The sequence below is a fragment of the Hypanus sabinus genome, chromosome 12 (assembly GCF_030144855.1).
Source record: "Hypanus sabinus isolate sHypSab1 chromosome 12, sHypSab1.hap1, whole genome shotgun sequence".
Taxonomy (NCBI): Eukaryota; Metazoa; Chordata; class Chondrichthyes; order Myliobatiformes; family Dasyatidae; genus Hypanus; species Hypanus sabinus.
The window spans coordinates 70,546,113-70,561,612 of record NC_082717.1 but is presented as its reverse complement, the minus strand read 5'-3'; the positions used below and the strand labels follow the sequence as shown (position 1 = coordinate 70,561,612).

Below are 15,500 nucleotides of genomic sequence, written 5' to 3'. Positions count from 1 at the left end.
CAAATTGCATCCCTTTTCTGGTGTTAGAACCATAGATCGATGAAGCTGAAAATGATAATATCCAGCTAATCACATCCATTCTGACTCTTGGAACAAACTGTTCAATTAGCTCTACTCTCTTGCTCTTTCTCCATGTCATTAAAAATTTCTGCCTCGAGTATTTATCCAATTCCTCTGGAAAATTATGTTCAACTGATTATTTTTACTTCCAGGTGGATCGTATTATCTTCTGTGTTTTCTTGGAAAGTGATCACAAGATCTACAAGGAGAAACTGCTTCACCATTTTCCAATAGGTATGTTATTGAAACAAATCTAACTTCATAAAAACAGCTGATTTTTTGGGGTGTACAAATGTGTGCATTTAAGTTAAGTACTGAAGGAGCTGGAAATATGATACACGAAGGGGAAGTACTTGAAACACTCAGCAGGTCAAGCCATAAAGAGAGAGAAACTCAAGTTAACATTTAAGGTAAATGACCTATAATTCACACCTGGGATGAAATTAGTATTTAAAGTCTGTTACGATAAAGGGTCCTTGACCTGAAATTTTTGCTCTGCTTCTCTTTCAATGACTACTGCATTATTTGTTGAGTCTTTCCAGCATTTTTTGTCTTGGTTTGAAATCTGTCCATCTACCTTCAGTTCATGTTGTTGAGAATACTGCATGTTATTATCACTTGAAATCTCCATGGTGCAATGCAACAGTCAAATAGAGCTTTGACCAGTGGCCAATCCTGACACCAGAGGTTTGGAGAGGAGGGTATCTTCAATCAGTGCCACTGCCCGAGGATAAAAGGCAGGAGCAGGCCACAGCAGCGTAATAGGGCTTTGACCAGCAACCAATCGGCATTTGGGATTAATTAGAGAAAGACAGGCAAGCACTGCTGCTGTCGTTGCAGTGGCCGTCATCTGAGTGGACAATTCAGAGTGGTGATTTTAAGGCTTTAGATCTTTGAGTCTTCTGAGAAGAGAGCTTCACTCAGAATGAATGAAAGAAAAGCTCAATTTTTTTTCTTCTCTTCCTTATATCTGCTCAGCTACGACAGTAGAGATACCGGGCAGGATAGTGAAATGCTCCTCTCGTGGGATGTTGGAAGGCAGAGAAACCTCCAGTAACCCTGACTACTGCTGTGAGAAGTTCATCCAGCTGTAGCTTCTACCAACTGCATTAAGCAGTGGGAGCTGGAACTCGATGAACTCCAGATCATCCGGGAGACTGGAGGAGTGAGAGATAGGACATATAGGGAGGTAGTTACACCCTTGGTGCAAGACACAGGAAACTGGGTGACAGTCAGGAAGGAGAAAGGGGTTAAGGAAACAATGCAGAACACTCCTGAGGCCATCCCCTCAACCACAGGTATATCATTTTGGATACTGTCAGGGGGCAGAGAATGACCTAGCAGAGGTTGGGCTTCTGGCACTGCCTCTGTGACTCAAATGGGAAGTGGGGAGGAGAGGCATGCTGTGGTGATAGTTGATTCATTAGTTAGGGGAATAGAAAGGAGGTTCTGTCGGTGAGAAAGAGATTCCTGAATGGTATGTTGACTCCTGGGTGCCAGGGTCTGGGATATCTCAGACTGAGTCCTCAGCAATGTTAAGTCGGAGGTTGAACAACCAGATGTCATGGTCCATGTAGGTACCAATGACATGGGTGGGACAAGTGATGAGGGTCAGCATAGGGAGTTCATGGAGTTAGGTCCGAAGTTAAAGGGCAGGACCTCCAGGGTTGTAATATCAGAATGGCTACCTGTGCCACTTGATAGTGAGGCTAGAACTTAATAATTAACTTCCACATATTCCCAGCCACTGAGGTCAGACAAACTAGCCTCTACTGTAGTTTCACTTTGTCTGCCTCTCTCCCCTCTTGAAAAACGGAATATGAAAGTAAGCTCACCAACAGTATTAAAGAGGATACGTGAAGTGTAAAAGAGAGGCAAGAGTCAATATCAGACTGCTAGAAAACAACACTGGAGAGGTAGTAATGGGGACAACAAAATAGCTGATAAACTGAATAAATATTTTGCAGCAGTCTTCACTGTGGAAGATACTAGAAGTATGATGAAAGTTCCAGGTGTCAGGGGCATCAAGTGTGTGAAGTTGACATAACTAGAGGGAAGTTTCTTGGGGAAACTGAAAGATTTGAAGGAGGAGAAGTAAACTGAACCACATGGTATACACTACAGAGTTCTGAAAGAAGTGGCTGAAGAGGTTGTGGAGGCATTAATAATAATTTTCAAGAATCACTAGATTTAGGAATGGTTCGGTAAGACTGAAAAATTGCAAAAGTCACTCCGTTTTTCAAGAGGGGAAAGAGGCAGACTAAGTGAAACTACAGTAGAGGCTAGTTTGTCTGACCTCAGTGGTTGGGAATATGTGGAAGTCGATTATTAAGGATGTGATCTCAGGGTACTTGGAGACAGATGAGAAAATAGGCCATGGTCAGCACGGTTTCCTCTAGGGAAAATCTTGCCTGACAAATCTGTTGGAATTCTTTGAAGAAATAACAAACAGGATAGACAAAGGAGAATCTGTTGATGTTGTGTACTTGGTTTTTCAGAAGGCCTTTGCCAAATATGATGCTGCTTAGCAAGCTATGAGCCCCTGGTATTACAGGGAAGATTCTAGCATGGATAAAGCAGTGGCTGATTGGCAGGAGGCAAAGACCGGGAATAAAGGAAGCCTATTCTGGCTGGCTGCCGGTAACTAGTGGTATTCCACAGGGATCTGTGCTGGGACCAATTCTTCTTACGTTATATGTCAGTGATTTGGATGATGGAATTGATTGCCTTGTCGCAAAATTTGCAGACAATATAAAGATAGATGGAGGAGCAGGTAATTTTGATGAAGAAGAGAGGCTACAGATGGACTTAGACAGATTAGGAGAATGGGGAAAGAAGTGGCAGAAGGAATACTATGTCAGGAAGTGTATGGTCATGCACTTCGATAAAAGGGAAAAATAGGATGATTATTTTCTAAATGGAGAGGAAATGCAAAAGCCTGAGGTATAGAGTGACCAAGGAGTCCTTGTGCAGGATTCCCTAAAGGTTAACTTGCAGGTTGAGTCTGTGGTGAAGAAGACAAATCCAATATTAGCATTCATTTCAGGAGGAGTAGAATATAAAAGTAAGGATGTCATGTTGAGACTTTTTAAACCACTGGTGATGATTCGCTTGGAGTATTGTGAACAGTTTTGGGCCCCTGATCTAAGAAAGGATGTGCTAAATCTTTACAGGGTTCAAAGAAGGTTCACAAAAATGATTCCAGGATTGAATGGCTTGTCATATGAAGAGTATTTGATGGCTCAGGGCCTGTATTCACTAGAATTCGGAAGAATGAGGGGTAACCTCATTGAAATCTATCAAATGGTGAAAGGTCTTGATAGAGTGGATGTGGAGAGGATGTTTCCTGTAGTGGGAGAGTCTAAGACCAGGGGGCACAGCCTCAGAATAGAGGGCCATCCCTTTTGAATGGAGATGAGGAGGAATTTCATTAGCCAGAGAGTGATGAATCTGTGGAATTCTTTGCCACAGGCAGTTGTGGAATTTTTATGTATATTCAAGGCAGAGGTTGATAGATTCTTGATTGGTCAGGACACAAAGGGATATGAGGAGAAGGCTGGAGATTGGGTCTGAGAGGAATATTGGATCAACCACGATGAAGTAATGGAGCAGATTTGATAGGCCAAATGACCTAATTCTGCACATATATCATAAGGTCTTATGGTCTTAAAAAATATTTGTAGTTTGGATCTGGACATTACTAGCAATGTCAGCATTTATTACCCATCCATATTTACCCCAAGATGATTAGCTTTCTTAGGCCAACTTTGGATGGTAATTAAGAATAATTTACATTGTTGGGTCCAGAAAAGGCTTTACTGAGTAAGGATGGAATATTTCCTTACCATAAAGGATTTTGCTGAACTAAATGAGTTTTTATAACTAGTGTCTCATTCGTCATCACAAGCTGTTCTGTTTTTAAGTTTTCAATTATTGATTGAATTTGAATTCCACAGCTACCACGCTGGGATTTAAACTTATGTCTACTAAATTGTCTACCATTTAAGCCAGCACCTAAACAAAATCAGCAAATCTATGGTGTTCACCTCTAGACCCTGACATTTGGGATGTTGTGTCTTTTAAGTTATGACTTAAATTAACTGGAGTCAACTTCAGCTACACAAAATATCATCATTCTTTTAACTGCTCCCATATGTTTCTAATTTTACATGTACTGCCCGTCGTAATAAACATCCTACGACCAGACCAATAACTAGATCATAATCATTTTTCAGAGTTTATACTTGCTATTGGAATGTATGGAGCATACTCATTCCAGAACCTCGACAGAGGAAAAAAAATCAAGTACCTTTGTAACAGAAAAAAGGTGTTCCTCCTGGTGTCACACAATTGTTGAAGTAGAATATTAATTTTACTTTGTATATTTTAGCTTAACATAATCAGTTAGTGCCACCTAATCCTTATAAACAAGTCTTTTGCAGTTATCAGTAAGTCGAATATTTATATTTGACTACGAATTGGGATCATCTTTGGTGGAGAGGTGTTTGAGGGGGAATGGCAGCGAGGGTGACACAGTGTATATTGTTTCCCAACAATGCTGAAGGCCAAGGTGACTCCACATTCAGTCTTCAGACATTTCCAATGGAAGCTGATCACATGAAATGGCAAAGCTCAGAACAACTGGTGACTGAACCCCTCTTGCACTAGTTGCTGCCTCAGGAGGATGAAGAGTGGGAGAGGTAGGTCGGGGCAGTGATGATGGCACCAGTGGTTGGTATGCAAGGAGGAATAGGATTTAGGTGCAGTTGTGAGATTATTGGCCAGTTGGTGGTAGCTTACCACAGATGGAAGGAAGGAAAGTTAATCAATGCCCAGCTTTTGGCATGAACACAATAGCTTGCAGCTTGGTGTGACTGATGGATCAAGGTTGGAGAAGTTACAACCAACGAATTGCAGAGGGGTTTGGTGGATGAGGTAGATTATTATTCCTGCTCTTGTTACCCATTCAGAAAATTATACCTTCTAGCTATCCCAGTCATTATTGTTAAACAATGTTTAAGGTCCATTCCTTAGGGTCCAATATTTTCCTGAACATAAGCTGAGTTTACAAATTTGAGAATGTCTGTTTTGTGCTGCCACTGAAAAATCTAAATGTCCTTACATTTATTGCGATATAGGTGGAGACAATTTTACCCATGAAATCTCAGTTAGTTCTCCATGCAGTTCTTACTCATTTCCATGCACATACCACATAGGCCTTACCAAGGTCAGGATCGAACCCTGATTGCCAGCTCTACTTGTTGTGCCATAGTGACATCATTAATCCTTGTTCCAACAGTTGTTCACGTCAATGAGTGTGATGTCATAACATGTATTTGCTCAGGTGTCTAATGTTGTGTACATGTAGAAACTGACCAACCTTGTTTTTGAGAGTCTTACAGCATAGTAGTAGGCAGTCCAGCCCACGCTGCCTAATAACACACATATTACCAATTACCCTACTAACCTGTGTCTTTGGAATGTGGGAGGAAAGCGGAGCACCAGGAGGAAACGCAGGAGAACGTGCAAACTTCTTAGGGGCAGTGGCAGAGTTGAACCTGGTTCACTGGCTCCGTGCTGAGCTCAACACTGCGCTACCATGCTGCCCCAAACCTCAAATAAAATTAGATGCATCTTCCAGGGGTTTTCATATTTTCACATATAACTCTGCATAAGTGATTAGGAACATAAACTACTTGGGTGACAAGGACAGCAAGGGAAAGAATTACTGTTGCCCAAGGTTACAAAATCATCAAATGTATTAAGTGACAATACACTCAAGGTGATGGGGCAAATCTGAAAATTAATTAATAGCCCAGAAACCTCAATGTGCAGACTTGAAGAAATGGAAGTTGAGTTTTGTCTGCGCACAGGAGAAATAAAGTATTAAATATGCTGATCAACTGATCATTGAGTTTAACAGGTAATGCAGGAGTAATTCAGAAGCAATTGAGTCATACCAGAAACTTAATTTTAGTTTGTGAAGCCTGCAGTTCTTACCTAGAATAGACATAGCATCATTTCTCCTGAAAATCAGCTGTTAACTTTAAAGTTGTATGGCTGTTCAAAAATAAATCACATTAATGTGAAAAAGCAATCATACACAGTGAACAGATACACTGTGCATACCACTTTAGCCGATCTCCTGGTGTAAGTCCGAAGACAATAGACTATGCGACCATAGCATATAAGAGCAGAATTACACCATTTGGCTCATAGAGTTTGCTCTGCCACTTCATCATGCTGATCCAATTTCCCTCTCTCCCCCAGTCTCCTGCCTTCTCCCCGTATCCCTTCATGCCCTGACCAATCAAGAATCTGTCAACCTCTGCCTTAAATATACATAAAGTCTTGGCCCCCTCAGCTGCCTGTGGCAGAGAATTCCACAGATTACCACACTCTGGCTAAAGAAGTTCCTCAACTCTGTTGTAAAAGGATGCCCCTCTATTCTAAGGCTGTGCGCTCTGGTACTAGACTCTTCCACCATAGCAAACATCCTCTCCATATCCACTCTTCACTATATGATAGCTTTCAATGAGGTCAACCCTCATTCTTCTGAACTCTAGTGAATACAGGTCCATATGACAAGCCATTCAATCCTGGAACCGTCTCCAGTTTCAGCACATGCTTTCTGAAATAAGGACCCAAAACTGCTCACAATACTCCAAGTGAGGCCCCACCAAGCTTTATGAAGCCTCAACATTACATCCTTGCTTTTATATTCTAGTCTTCTTGAAATAAACGCTAACATCGCATTTGCCTTCCTCACCACAGACTCAACCTGCAAATCAACCTTTAGGGACTCTCAAGTCCCTTTACATCTCACTATTTTGTATTTTCTCTCATTTAGAAAATAGTCATCCGTTTTTCTCCTTTTACTAAAGTGCATGAGCATTCATTTCTTGACAGTGTATTCCATCTGTCATTATTTGTCTTCTGTAGCCTCTCTACTTCCTCACACCTACATACCCCTCCCTCCTATTTTCATATCGTCTGCAAACTTTGCAAAAAAGCCATCAATTCCATCAACCAAATCATTAATATATAATGTAAGAAGAATTGGTGCCAACACAGACCCCTGTGGAACACCACTAGTCACCAGCAGTCAGCCTGAAAAGGCTCCCTTTATTCCCACTCTTTGCCTCCTGCTAATCAGCCATTGCTTCATCCATGCTAGAATCTTCCCTTTAATGCCATGGGCTCACAGCTAGTTAAGCAGCCTCATGTGTGGCACCTTGTCAAAGGCCTTCTGAAAATCCAAGTATGCTGCGTTCAATAAGGTGATAGAGGGCACACAGAATCACTTTAAGCCAGCGCCCTTGGAGATTGTAGAAAGCAACAAATCTGAAACCAGAAACCAAAGATCAGGAGAGGCCAGTAATTATTATTTATTTGTATTGTAGAATCTATGTAAGGTCTGTAAATTTGGCACCTTCCTGACATGTGTAGTAATTTAACAGATGAGCAAATTCAATCTAAATCATTAAACATACAAGCTTTAACTTTTGACCCTGCCTGTAAGATCATCACATCAATGAAGGTGTCTGCAAAATATGCCAAAGTATTTTGGCTAGTGTACCAGTTTTAAACAGTAGCTGTTTCAACTACAAAAGGAAGGGCATGTAGCCTCAGTATTGAAGAATGAGATGAAGGACCATAAGCAGGTTACTTGCCTCCTCAGTCCTGACCCCGTCATTCAATATGATCATGGCTGATCTACCTCAGACCTCGTATGCTCTTCTGTGCCAACCTCAATTCACCGATCTTCCAAAAATTTGCTACTTCCTCTTTAAATGCCTCCAGTGATGTAACCTCTCAGCCCTCTGTAGTGAAGAATTCTAGAGAATCACCATTCTCTGCAGCAATAAGTTCCTACTCTCCTCAGTCTTAAATAAGTGCTTCAATATTTTGTGGCTCTTTGCCTGAACATCAGCCTGAAGGGATCATGATGCAAGAACAAAACCAATAGCAGTAAGTCACAAAGCAGAGGCTTGCTTGTTATTAAAGCTGATGGGCAGAGTGAAGAGGAAAGCTTAAACAGCAAATATGCTGCGAACAGCAGGAATGGAAAATGCAACAAATTTAAAATTAGGGTGAAATTGATGACCTGAATATCGATGTGAACAAGCTTACAGCTGCTGACTGCTTGATATTGGGCAGGGAGAGGTTCATTAAGAAGCTCAGTAAAAAGCCATCAATAAAATACACACTGGGTTTGAAGACATATTCTGGTGAGACCATGAAAACTAAGTAAGGATGTGTGGATTCTCGTGATGTTAAAATGTAGATCTACCAATCATCAAGGAACAGCATGGAAACATGCCCTTCAACCCAATTAGCAACATGCTAAGTACGATGCCCATCTAAGCTAGTTCCATTTGCCTGCATTTGATTCATATCCCTCTAACCTTTATACGTCCAATTGTCTTTTAAATGCTGTTATTGTACCTTCCTCAACCAATTACTCTGGCAGCTCATTTCATAAACACGCTACCCACTGCATGAAAAAAATTATCTTTCAGATCTCTTTTAAATCTTTTCCCTCTCACCTTAAAGCTATGGCCTTGTTTTTGATTCCTTTTTTCTGTTTATGATTCTGTATGTCAAGGAGTTCAGCACAGAAACAGGCCATTTGGCCCAGTGTTGTGCCGAACCAGTTAAAAAGCAAATTAAAAACTCCCAAACACTAATCCCTCCTACCAATACCACGTCCATATCCCTGCACCTCTCTTACGTCATCTGCATACCCAAACCTCTCTTAAGAGCCTCTACCACCATTCCAGGCATCTGCCACTCTCTGAGTAAAAAGCTTACCCCTCACATCCCCCTCTCACCTTCAATGCATGTCTTCATAAACCCGAGGAAGCAGATGCTCTCTGTCCACTCACTCTATGCCTCTCATAAACTTATAAACCTCTATTAGATTACCCCTCAGTCTCCAACGCTCTGGAGAAAACAATCCAAGTTTATTCAGTCTCTCTTCAAAGAAGCCTCAAAGAAGTACAGCATGTTCTGCAAGGATTAGCATGCATGAGCATGAAGCACGCTTTTACCAATTACTGTCGGGATATGGAAGTACTCCATTAGAAGTGTGTAAGTGTCCTTTTACATTTCTTTCAGGTTACCCCTCAGCCTATATAACCATATAACCATTACAGCACGGAAACAGGACATCTTGGCCCTTCTAGTCCATGCCGACGCTTACACTCACCTAGTCCCACTGGCCCACACTCAGCCCAAAACCCTCCATTCCCTTCCAGTCCATATACCTATCCAATTTTACTTTAAATGACAATACCGAACCTGCCTCTACCACTTCTACTGGAAGCTCATTCCACACAGCTACCACTCTCTGAGTAAAGAAATTCCCCCTCATGTTACCCTTAAACTTTTGCCCTCTAACTCTCAACTCATGTCCTCTTGTTTGAATCTCCCCTACTCTCAATGGAAAAAGCCTATCCACGTCAACTCAATCTATCCCCCTCATAATTTTAAATACCTCTATCAAAGTCCCCCCTCAACCTTCTACGCTCCAAAGAATAAAGATCTAACTTGTTTAGCCTTTCCCTGTAACTTGGGTAACATTCTAGTAAATCTCCTCTGTACTCTCTCTATTTTGTATGCCTCCCACACTCTAAAGAATAAAGTTTTAGTCTGCCCAGTATGACAGGCCCTCGAGTCCTGGCGAAAATTCTTGTAAATCATAGTTAGGAAATAAATAAAATTTGCAGATGCTGTAAATCTGATCTAGAAACAGAAGATGCTGCAAATTCTCAGTAGATCTACAATGAAAGAAAAAGAGTTAATATTTAATGTTTCTGTTCTTCCATCCAAACATCTATATATCAAGTCTAGTTTCTGAAATTGCAGAACAAACAAGTAACTATGGAATTTCCATTTGGGCTTTGAAGATGATTTTTGAGATTGGCCAGAATCAAAGAATTGTAAAGATGGAGAATTAAGGTCAATTTGCTTTTGATTGAATTAGTTTTCATATGATCAGAATGTTTACAATGAAGCCACTCTGTGCTAGTATCTGCAATTTCAATAGGACATGGAAATTTGTTAAGGTTATTTTCAAAGCTTCTTTGAAGAACCACAAAATCCTTAGGGATCCATTGGAGTTCCTGGAATTTGACTGATCAAGAGGGAATGGGAGCATCCACAGTACTGCTGAGATCTCAGGTCTCTTTGGAAATATGCAGGAGCTCAGCAATGACAGTGGGAAGATAATATGACACAAAGCCACCACAGAAATGACACACAGTAGAAGCAAGTTATCTTTAAGTTCAAATGATTGCCTAAGAAGGAGTGTTTGAAGAATCATATATGAATTACACTGGAACTGTGGCAACAAAGCCAATTGCATATAATTTTGTCTGCTGGCCAGATTTGGATGGTGTCAAAGAGTAGCTGACCAGTTGTTGCTAGCAATGTGTATCAGAATCAGTGAAAATACTATTGAAAGTGTGGGCAGCCAACACAAAGTATTGAGTTTTGTGAAAAGGAAATCAGCCACTTTCTCATCCTCATTAAAACTTGTGCAGACTTGGAAATTTTTTCCATCACAAGACAAATATTTGTGTGTCATGGCATATGGGAGGCAGTAGCTTCTCAGAACAGCTCACAATTTTGTCTTGGCAATTTAAGAAAATGATAAAGAAAAAAAAGATATATTGAACACATGCATTAGTATCTGACGTTAAGTGGAACAAGTGAATGTTCTCTCACACGAGTCAAAGAAGCCTAAAAGAAGTACAGTATTTTCCGCAAGGATTAGCATACATGAGCACGAAGAAACTAGACTTTTACCAATTACTGTTGAAATATAGTACAGAACTTCTAATGATAAGGCTGAATTTAGTATGACTGGAAAACAAACTAAGTGCTGGAACTTTGAAGTAAGATAGAGACTGGTGGAAATACTGAGCAGATCAGGCAGCATTTGGAGAGAGATGTCGAGTTAATATTTAGTGTGCTGACTTTTTATCAGTTCTGAAGCTGCTGATATGCTTTTTTATTATTTGGTACCATTGGATCTTATTAAGAGAGTAGTACAAAAACAAGGATGTCAGGAGTTACTAAGTTGCGTAAAAGCCTATATGCTTTAGCACTCGATAAGCTAAGAAGCATGGATACTTTCTTATCCTCATCCACATCGCTAACATTACAATACTGATAAACACTCTCGCTTTACGATTCCCAGTCCTCACTAGCACTATCAGATTTATCATCTTTCCTGACAAAAGCCATCATCATGTTATTTTCACTTTAACTTTGCTAGTTGTGCATCTTTTACTGTGTAATATGCAGTTACTCATGTGCCCCTTTGTTAGGATCTGTGATAGCCTTATCCATACTGATTAACTTTTTCCTCTCGGTGTTTCTCTCCAAAGTCTGTCATCCCATAACTGTCAGTGCCATTGCTGATATTTGCTGACTTTCAGATTCGTACTCCTCACCAATTGTTGTGTCTGTACAACGACATATCAATTCAGATAAAAGCACGCACGTGGGAGATGACTTTAACGGATGTATTCACATTGTAAGGAGAGGGAGAGAGAAAGATCTCTTATGTAACCAACAGATCAATGCGTATGTATAGTTATCATTCCATAGTCAGTGCTAAGGGGAGTCATTGCTCCAAAACAGATGGATCCATATATTACAGAATTTCATCCAGGCCCTCTTGTGTAGGAAGACTCAACATTCTGCAGAGTTAGGAAGTGAGTTGCTTTCCTCCAAAAGAAAAGGTTGAAGTGAAGGTGAAGAAAAGACTTGATTTATGAGAAGATCAACCAGAATTTCCAATGAGTTACATGAGTCCTTCAACAGTTTGGGTCGACCATAGATATTGCATCCTAGCTGTCTAGCTATGCAAGCCTGGGCAGTTCGATATGGCGAGCAAGCTGTTGCCCATGTAACAAGCTCCCCCTCTCCATGCGTCTGATGAACTCAAAGGAATGGTTGAGACCAAAACAGTTTGGTACCAACAACGTCACAAGAGTTGCCTTTCAACACTGCTCCAGATTTTTTCCTCGAGATTTACTCCCGATGCCTTCCCCTTGAGTGGGTATAGCCAAAAGCTGGCAGAGACTTGAGATCAGAGTTTTCCTTCTCCTAGATGAGTTGTCGACCACGGCCGATGAGCCCCATCTGCCCAAAGTTTTAAGGTTTTAAGGTTCAGTAACCCAACTTTGCCCCTTCTGTCAGTAGATATGGTTCTGCCAGGCTTTGTAGCTAAGCCATATGTGAAGGCCAGGAATTGGACTTGATTGTTGGAGGTTATTTGAAGTGCACACAATTGGGAGCATTTAATAGGTAGTGGGAGCATGTCCCCATTATCACACCTGGCTATTACAGCCTAAACGTATCAATAGTTCTCTAGTTAATATTGTTATTTCTTATTTTTTAAAAGGGGGGAGGAGTATGTGGTTTGTTTCTATTTATGGCCATACTGAATGTGATAGATAAATTATAACAGCGCAGAGTATTTTCATGTATCAACAAACTGTGAAAGTTAACGTCATGTAACACACATACACCGAGCTGGATAAAAATTGCCAGAGTAATATCTTACAAGTATCGGAAAATTCCAGTTGTCCAAGTTTGAGAATTCAGCAAGTCAGGCAGCATCTATGGAAAAGAGTAAATAGTCAATGTTTTGGGCCAAGGTCCTTTTTCAGGACTGAAAAGGAAGGGGGAATACGCTTGAATAAAAAGGTGGGGGCAGAGGAAGGGAAGACAGTGAACAGTTGGAGAATGGCAAGGAGAAGGGAACCCAGGGGCAAGTAATAGGCAGGTGAGAAGAAGTGAAAGGTCAGAGTGGGGAATAGAGGAAGCAGGGGAGGGGGTAAATTTGTTCACTGGAAAGAGAAATTGATATTCATGCCATCAGGTAGAAGGATACCCAGACAGAATATAGGCATTGCTCCTCCACCCTGAGGGTGGCCTCATCTTGGCATGAGAGGAGGCCAAGGATTGACATGTCAGAACAGGAATGGGGATCAGAAGTAAAATGTTTGGCCACCAGGAAGTCCCACTTGTGGCAGATGGTGTGGAGATGCTCAACAAAGCAGTCACCTAATTTTCAATGAGTCTCACCAATGTAGAGGAGGCCACATCAGGAGTACCAAACCCAGTAGTTGACCCCAGCAGATCTACAAGTTGAAGTATTGCCTTACCTGGAAGGACTGTTTGGTGATCTGAATGGAGGTGAGGGAAGAGAGGTATGAGCAAGTGTAGCACCTAGGCTGTTTGCAGGGAGGGATGAATGGATAAGGAAATCAAGGAGGAAGCAATCCCTGCAGAAAGCGGAGGAGCAGGGAGCTAAAGATATGTTTATTGGTAGCATCCCTTTGGAGATGGTGGAAGTTGTCTTGGTTGCAAAGGCTGTTGGCTTGGTTGCAAAGGCTGTTGGGATGGTAGGTAAGGACAAGAAAGACTCTATCACTAGTACATGGTGGGAAGATGGGGTAAGAACACATGTACGGGAAATGGAGGAGATGCAGCTGAGGTCAGCATCAATAATAGAGGGAGGAAACCCCATTCTTTAAACGAGGACAACATCTCAGATGTCCTGGAATGGAAAGCCACGTACTGGGAACAGATGCGGCAGAGGCAAAGAAACGGAGAAAAGGAGATAGCATCTTTACAGGAGATAAGGTGAGAAGAGATATAGTCGAGTTAACCATGGGAATCAATAGGTTTATTAAAGATGTTGGTTGAGAGTTTGTCTCCAGTGATGGAGACAGATCAAGAAAAGGGAGGGAGGTGCCAGAGATGGACCAGGTGAATTTAAGGGCAGGGTGGAAGTTAGAGGCAAAATTGATAAAATTAACAATTTCGGCATAGGTGCATGAAACAGTACCAGTGCAATCTTCAATGTAGTGGAGGAAGAGTTGGGGAGTAAAACCAGGGAAGACTTTGAACATAGGCTGTTCTACATAGCTGATGAGGAGGTAGCCATAGCTGGAGGTTATGTGAGTGCCAATGACTACCCCTTGAATTTGGAGAAGGTATAAAGAGCTGAAGAAAAATATTGTTCAGAGTGTGGACCATTTCTGCCAGATGGAGGAGGGTAGTGGTCAAAAAGAAGTGGACTTTGAAGCCTTCCTGATGGGTATAGAAGTATAGAGTGACTGAACATCCATGCTGAAGATGAGACTGTCAGGGCCAGGGGATAGAAAGTTACTGAGAAGATGGAGGACAGCATAGGTGCTGTGGATGTAGGTAGGAAGGGACTGAAATGAAGGTGATAGAATGGAATCAAAATGAACACTTGCCATTTGAAATATACAATTGAAATATACTATATCCCAAAACACTTATTTTGTCACTACACTATCAAACTTCAGCCTTTTCAGGACCTGGACTGATGTAGTAGTGTTTAAAATGCAGTAAGGTCCAGCAGCTTTACTACATTTTAGACACTGCTGCAACACTTTCTGCAAATGCATGAACCATACTGCTGGGAAAAGGAAACTCTGTAAGAGTTGGTCCTCTCTGGTGTGCTAAAGCTAGCTTGTGGTGTCTCAAATTATGGAGTGGAGAGTTCCAAGGACAACTGCAAGGAAAAGCTCATTGTCAAACATGCTATCAAAGTGTGCTGAGGTAAAAAGGGGAGCATTGGGAATTACAGTTTGGATCAAAATGTTCCAGCAATTCTTGACCATTTAGTTAAGTCACCCACCCCAAATGCTTGCTAGCTGTTACTGCATCCAAGTCTGTATTTTCCACAAAGGTGGGCTGAAAAAAAAAACAACAGTGAGCCATTCTCCTTAACCAGAATGATTATATTGATTACCAACATCCAAACAGAACAGCATAGGAAAAACATTATTCAAATTGCTTTAGAAAACAATACTGATACAGACATAATAACATATTCACACTATAGAAGTCGAGAAAGATTTTCCGGTAACAGAAATGGAGATAGCAAAATTGAGTTTGGAGGATATGATGTCAGACCAGTTGTGGGAATATACCTTTGAAAGGCTGGATTGATTTGGAAATATAAAGCATTTGTATCACGTGCATTCCGAACAGTCTTACAATTACGGCTGCAGCAAAAGGATTCAATTGCTGACCTTAAAGAACTACAAAGAACAGTATGAGAAAAATGTTTTGAATATCTTGGCACAATTAAGATGAAAGACAGTGCTCAGATCAGTGTCAAATGGCCCACCACAGTTAGGTCTGGGAAGAGAGAAAGTCTCCCAAGACTGCAGAGTACAACCATGACAGGCAGGTACCCAAGTGGCCATTCTTGCAAGTCCCCAGAGACTGCTGGAAGAAATTTTCTAGCTATCGTGGACAACTATTCAATGAAGTAAAGCATGTGGACAGAAGGAGCAACACTGAAGGCATGATAGAAACTCTCTGATCTGTTTTCACCATATGTTGTCTGCTAAAGTATTGGGTTGTTGTTAGGGTTTGTA

The 15,500-nt window shown here is 41.2% G+C and overlaps 1 protein-coding gene across 4 annotated transcripts in view; it reads left to right on the top strand.

The window, feature by feature from the left end:
* The window catches only part of LOC132403001 (ADP-ribose glycohydrolase MACROD1-like), a 1,163,451-nt gene that overhangs the window by 1,060,831 nt on the left and 87,120 nt on the right, over positions 1–15,500 (top strand). For all 4 annotated transcript variants that reach the window (XM_059986201.1, XM_059986200.1, XM_059986202.1 and 1 more), the window contains one exon: positions 213–294. In XM_059986201.1, the coding sequence (XP_059842184.1) occupies positions 213–294 (82 nt within the window). The remainder of the gene's footprint in view (positions 1–212; positions 295–15,500) is intronic.